At 52.7% G+C, this 6,164-nt stretch overlaps 1 protein-coding gene across 1 annotated transcript in view; it reads right to left on the minus strand.

The window, feature by feature from the left end:
• Positions 1-6,158, minus strand: part of LTBR (lymphotoxin beta receptor (TNFR superfamily, member 3)) — a 7,280-nt gene extending 1,122 nt beyond the window's left edge. Inside the window, 9 exon segments of the mRNA XM_010844980.1 lie at positions 15-175; positions 1,133-1,158; positions 1,470-1,577; positions 4,504-4,595; positions 4,728-4,824; positions 5,194-5,346; positions 5,436-5,561; positions 5,815-5,911; positions 6,031-6,158. Of these exon segments, the coding sequence (XP_010843282.1) occupies positions 15-175; positions 1,133-1,158; positions 1,470-1,577; positions 4,504-4,595; positions 4,728-4,824; positions 5,194-5,346; positions 5,436-5,561; positions 5,815-5,911; positions 6,031-6,147 (977 nt within the window). The 5' untranslated portion in view covers positions 6,148-6,158.
• Between the last annotated feature and the right edge of the window lie 6 nt (positions 6,159-6,164).

The following is a 6,164-nucleotide window of genomic DNA, read 5'->3' on the forward strand; positions in this document are numbered from 1 at the left end:
TCAGGGGACTCTGCTGTTGGAGCACCTCTTCCTCCAAACCCGGGTTCGCTGGGACGCCGCCGGAGGCCAGGGCCAAGTCTCCAGGGGCGGGCAGAAGTGGCTTTACCAGGTCAGGAACATGTGTGTTGAACCTTGGGGGCTCCCAGTTTCCATCAGCAGGATTTGATTCCTCTCCCTGCAGGACAGAGGCCGAGAACCAGCCCAGGACGGGGGCCTCAGACTCCATCTTTCTTTAATTCCCACCCCCACCCTGTGCCTAGGCAGCTCCAAGCCCTCCTCATCGAGCTTCCTGCCACAGGGCCTTTGCACTGACGATCCCTCTTCCTGGAGCACTTTCCCTGCTACCTCCTGATGTCTGGCCCTCTGTTTTCTTCAGCCCTCAGCTCAAATATCAGCTGACCACAGAGGCTGTCTCTGCCTACTCTAAGATAGTATACCCTCATTGGTTGCCACTGCCCCCCTCCCCCGCCCCCACCATGCTTTATTTAGCAGTTGGGCTCAGTTGCTTCAGTCACGTCTGACTCTTTGCGACCCCATGGACTTGTAGCCCACCAGGCTCCTCTGTCCACGGAATTCTCCAAGCAAGAATACTGGAGTGGGTTGCCATTTCCTTCTCCATATTTAACAGTTGTCACTACCTAGTACATAGTCGACTAACTTTATCCTTGCTCCACAGATATGAAACTCTGGGAGGATAGAGACTTTGCTTTGCTCACTGCTATTGATGCTAAAGCTGAAACTCCTGTACTTTGGCCACCTGATGCGAAGAGTTGACTCGTTGGAAAAGATCCTGATGCTGGGAGGGATTGGGGACAGGAGGAGAAGGGGATGACAGAGGATGAGATGGCTGGATGGCATCACCGACTCAATGGACATGAGTTTGAGTGAACTCCGGGAGTTAGTGATGGACAGGACAGGTGTGCTGCAATTCATGGGGTCGCAAAGAGTCGGACACGACTGAGCGACTGAACTGAACTGAATTTCCATAGTGCCTGGCACATAGCGTGCTCAATAAATTATTAGTTGAATGATTAAATGGATGTTGAAGCTGCAGATTCTTTTCCTGCCTGCCCCCCACCCCTGTTCACCTGTCCCCTGCCCCTCCTTGCTGCCTCCCTAGCCTCCGCATTACCTCTGGGTGCCTCTTGAGCAGGGATCCTGGAATAGAAAATGAAACAGCAGGCCTCAGACTCCCAGGCTTTCCCCTCCACACCCCAACCCACAGTATGGCACTGCCCACCCTGGGCTCCCAGAATGATCAGTCTGTCATTACCCTTATCTCCAGCCTCAGAATGAAGGGGCTGGATAGATGTGATGTCTGTGTTGGGGACAAGTGCTGGGTGTCTTGAGGTGTGAAGGGGCAGAAGTATTGGCCCTGAGGGAGCTGAATATTCCCTCCAGCCCCCTACCCAACCTGGATGGGCACAGACCCAGGCAGACATCCCTGCCAGCCTCTGAGTCTTTCCTACCCAGCTTTCTGCAGAGAGAGGGGTGGCTCTTCCAGGTGTAGACGAAGACAGTGGTGAGGAGCAGAAACGAGACCAGAGGCAGCAGGATGGCCAGAACTAGCATCGTTCCTGGAGGACAGCAAACAGGACGAGGCGTGAGGATCCGAGGAGAGCAGCGGGTGGATGGGGCAATTAGGGAACAGCTCTCCAGTTCTCAGGCCACCCAGATGGGAAACAGGGAGCAGGCTTCCCCTCCTGCTACTGCTACTGCTAAGTCCTGTCTGACTCTTTCCAATCCAGGCTCCTCTGTCCATGGAATTTTCCAGGCAAGAATATCGGAGTGGGTTGCCATTCCCTCCTCCAGGGGATCTTCTGACCCAGGGATGGAGTCTCTTACGTCTCCTGCATTGGCAGGCAGATTCTTTACCACTTGTGCCACCTGGGAAGTTCTTTCCCCTTGTAGACCCACTGCAGTTCCTAAAGGAGGAATTGGAGAAACTTCTCTTGGGTTACAGAGAAGGGGCATGGAGCCTGATGTGGGTGGGCTGAGAACCAGGAGAGATTCTGCCTCAGATGGAGATGTTTGGGGCGAGTGTGGTTGGCCACCGGCACAAGGGCAGCCCTGTGAGGGTGAGGACAGGCACTTGGGCTGGAAATGGGAGTGGAGGCAGTAAGGGAGGTGGGCTTGGGGTGTGAGCAGACTCAGGCTGCGGGGTAAAGCCATGTTTCTGCAGATTTGGCTATCTGACAGCAAGATATACAGCAGTAGGAGCTGAACCTGTCCTTCTCTAGCCATGGAAGTGTTTACAGGGGTGACAGAATCGGTGTCCCGGCTGCTGAACTCTGCCTGTGGCTTCCTGGATGAGGGGGGCTGCTGGATCCTCACTGGCTTGCCTGGGGCAGCTCCCAGGAGTGTGAGGGAAGGGGAGGCTGGGCTTCTCAGGTGTCTGTGTATAGCCATGGCAACCGTTGTCTTCCTGTGGGCCTTGTGCTGCCATTGACAGCATGGAGTCCACTATGCCTGTGGCTTGTTCTGTCACCTGCTCCTGAGGAAACTCAGGAGGACTTAGACATTTAGACACTGGGAGTTCACCCTTGGTGGCCCATCTAACTCTGTGGCCTAAGTGAGTCCAGAATGGGAGGTGTGGGGAAGAATTAGGCCTGGGTTCCTGCCCAGTTGTGTGTTTTTCATATACAAAATGAGGAGATTAGCTTATGTACTCTCTGAAAGTCCAGCTCTAAATACCAATCTGAGAATTACAGAGCCAAGGACATGAAGACCTATTAGCACCAAAAGATGTGTGCTTCCAACGGGGGAAGGATGGGGGGAAGGGATAGTTCGGGACTTTGGAATGGACACGTATGCACGGCTATATTTAGAATGGATAACCAACAAGGACCTACTGTATAGCACAGGGAACTCTGCTCAATGTTATGTGGCAGCCTGGATGGGAGGGGAGTCTGGGGAGAATGGATATATGTATATATATATGGCTGAGTCCCTCTGCTGTTCACCTGAAACTATCACAACATTGTCAGTTAGCTCTGGTGGTGGTGGTTTAGTTGCTCAGTCGTGTCCGACTCTTTAAGACCCCATGGACTATAGCCTGCCAGGCTCCTCTGTCCATGGGATTTCCTAGGCAAGAATACTGGAATGGATTGCTATTTCATTCTCCAGGGAATCTTCCCGGCCCAGAGATTGAACCCAAGTCTCCTGCATTGCAGGCAGATTCTTTGCCAACCGAGCTACAAGGGAAGCCCTCATCAGCTATACACCAATACAAAAGAAAAAAGAAAAAAAAAAGCTAATCATTTTTGATACACAGTTAAAAATTAAGAATAGAATGTAGAAAAGATTATGATATAGTTGGATGAAAAATTAAGTTACAAACATTCAAATGACTCCATTTTTAGAAAAAATGTAATTTTTTTCTATTGTGTGGAAAAATGCCTGGGAAGATATATTCAAAAATGTTGAGTGGATATGCCAGCTGATGGTTCTGTAGGTGAGGTTTAGTTTTGTTTATCTGAATTTTCTAATCTTCTACAGTTTGCATGTATTATGGCATGGGTTTTGAAGTAAGAAAGACCTAGAACAGGTCTTCATAATACCAACTACCACATGGGTGATCTTGGGCAAGTCACCTAACCTCTCTGGGCATTGGTTTCCTCATCTGTCAGTAAGGATAATAATAGGACTATTTCATAGGATCATTACAAGGTTTAAATGAGTTAGTGAAAGTCAAGTTCACAGAGTGTCTGACGCACAAACTCTTATTAAATGGAAGCTATGATTATAAATGCTCAGCCATTTTTTAAAATTAAGGAAATAAACTTTCCTTTGATTGATAACAATGACAGTCATTAGAAACATCCTATAATTCTCTATAGGGCTTCCCCAGTAGCTCAGCAGTACAGAATCCGCCTGCAATGCAGGAGACGTGGGTTCGATCCCTTGGTGGGGAAGATCCCCTGGAGGAGGGCATGGCAACCCACTCTGGTACTCCTGAAGAATCCCCTGGACAGAGAAGCCTGAGGGCTATGGTCCACTGGAACATGACTGTAGCGACTAAGCACGAGCATGCATATTCCTCTTCCAGGCAAGGAAAGCAATAATTTCACAGAAAAAAACATGAAAGCATCAAATGTAGAATCTTCTCGCTAGTGATGGAAGGTGTAACCTACTATACTCAGTAAATGGATTATGTGACGGTGGCATGTCCAAAATGACGACAGTGATATCAGGTACAGTTATATCTGTATCTATATATCTATAGTTATATCTATATCTATGTCTCTGTGTAGACATACTATTGTATGTAACTTTTAAGTTACATGTAGAACACATAACTTTAAAAGTGCATGTATACACATATATGTGTATACACATACATGTGTAAGTAACCTGGCCCAGGGATACTCCAGTTTTTCTTTGAGGAACTTCTTGCCTCAACTCTGAGAGGAAAGGGTTCATCAATTCCCTGTTTTTTTTAGATGGATGGAATTAAGGCATCTTCCCAGATGTCCCCTCCCCATGCCCCTGGCTCTTCCTCACCTGGCATGTCAGGGGGCTCTTGTGGATTTCTGCAGCTGGTGTCAGACTGGGGGGTGCCCGGAGCTTCCTCCACGAGGCCCTGGTCCTCACACCTGTGGAGGAAAGAGCCCAGCTCAGGGGGCCTCCTGGCTGGAAGTGGAGCTGGTCTGTGGAGCTGAACGTGAGGTGGGCTGTCACCAGCTGGGGCTGGGAGGGCCAGAGGAATGCAGACTGGGCACCCTCACCTGGTATGGGGCCGGCAGCGGGCGGTGGGAGAGGAGGTGTTCTGGAAGTGTCCAGCTTTACAGGGGACACAGTTGCTGTTAGCCTCTATGACTTCATCTGGCAGGAGAGAAGCATGGGGCAGCCAGGGTGAGTGGGCACAGGGGGTTCTGTCCAGCTGTGGGCTTCTGTGACACCTGCTGGACGGCCCCCTACCCACCCATCCTCCCCAGTCTGTACTTCACAGCATCTTTCCTTCTCTCCCCATTGCCCAGCTTCCTCTCAGTGCTGGGAGGACCTCGAACCCTGCACCGTCCCAACTCCATTTCTCTGCAGGTTCCATCTGTGAGCCTTTCTCAGGGAGGGAGAAGCATTTTATTACACAGAGAACTAGCCACCCGGGGCGTCACCACGGACACAGCACCCTGCACCCATTCAAGAGCGCCCGCCCAGCCTCCTTCCCACCCTCTGCTGCCAGTGACCTCTGACCTTTGAGCTCGGCCTCGGTGCCAGGCGGGCAGTCGGAGAGTGGCTCGCAGTGCTCACACTCAGAGTTCCAAAAGACGCAGTACATCCCCGGCTGGCAGTGGCACTGGGCCTTGCGGTTGCTAGTGCAAGGCATGAGCTCCACGAAGCCCAGCACTGCAGGGGCGATGAGGGGCTGCTCAGCACAGGGGCTGTGCTCCAGGACATCCCAGCCCCCCACCCCCACCCCGGAACACCCCACTCACTCTTGTCACAGGGGCGGCACAGCTGGCAGAAGGAGAGATGGTTCCAGTGCTCGTTGTACGACTTCTCGGGGCATGTGGCACAGACGGTGTTCTGGCGGCGGCTACATTTGGTGGAGATGTGCGTGCCTAGGTTGTGAGTGGGGCAAGAGAAGGGTCAGGGGACTGGGGTTCCGACGGTGCCCTCCGCCGCTCGCTGCGTGACCCTGGGCCTGTCCCGGTGCCTACATAGGATGGCCGGCCAGTGTCTCTCGCCCTCTGTTTCTGCCAGCTGATTTCCCTGGGAGCTGGTGTCCGGTGTCTATCCAAGGAAGCAAGGCGGGCTGGAGCCCCCTGTACCCTGCCTCCCCATCCCAGACGTCCTCTGGCCCTGGCCTCTTACCTGGGGGGCAGCGGGAGCAGCAGAGGCGAAGCTTGGACTCATAGTACTCCTTTTCCTGGTCTCTGCAGCTTTGGTTCTCTGTGTGGTATGGGAGCCCCTTCAAGAAGAGATGGAATCAGGGCGGAGAATTATTCAGGGGTCAGCTGGGAGGAGCAGAGGGACATCAGAGAGGATGGCCCAGACCCCTCTCCCCTAGCTAAGCCTGCCCCCACCTACCTGCATAGGCTCCTCCCTCTCCAGCTGGGGTTGGGACGCGGCCAGGAGACCCCAGACGCCCAGGATGAGTAGCCCCCAGGCCAGGCCGCGGTGGGAGGTGGCCCATAGCAGGCGCATGGCGGCCAGTCAGCCTG

This window comes from Bison bison, unplaced genomic scaffold (assembly GCF_000754665.1).
Source record: "Bison bison bison isolate TAMUID 2011002044 unplaced genomic scaffold, Bison_UMD1.0 scf7180017864213, whole genome shotgun sequence".
NCBI classification, from domain to species: Eukaryota; Metazoa; Chordata; class Mammalia; order Artiodactyla; family Bovidae; genus Bison; species Bison bison.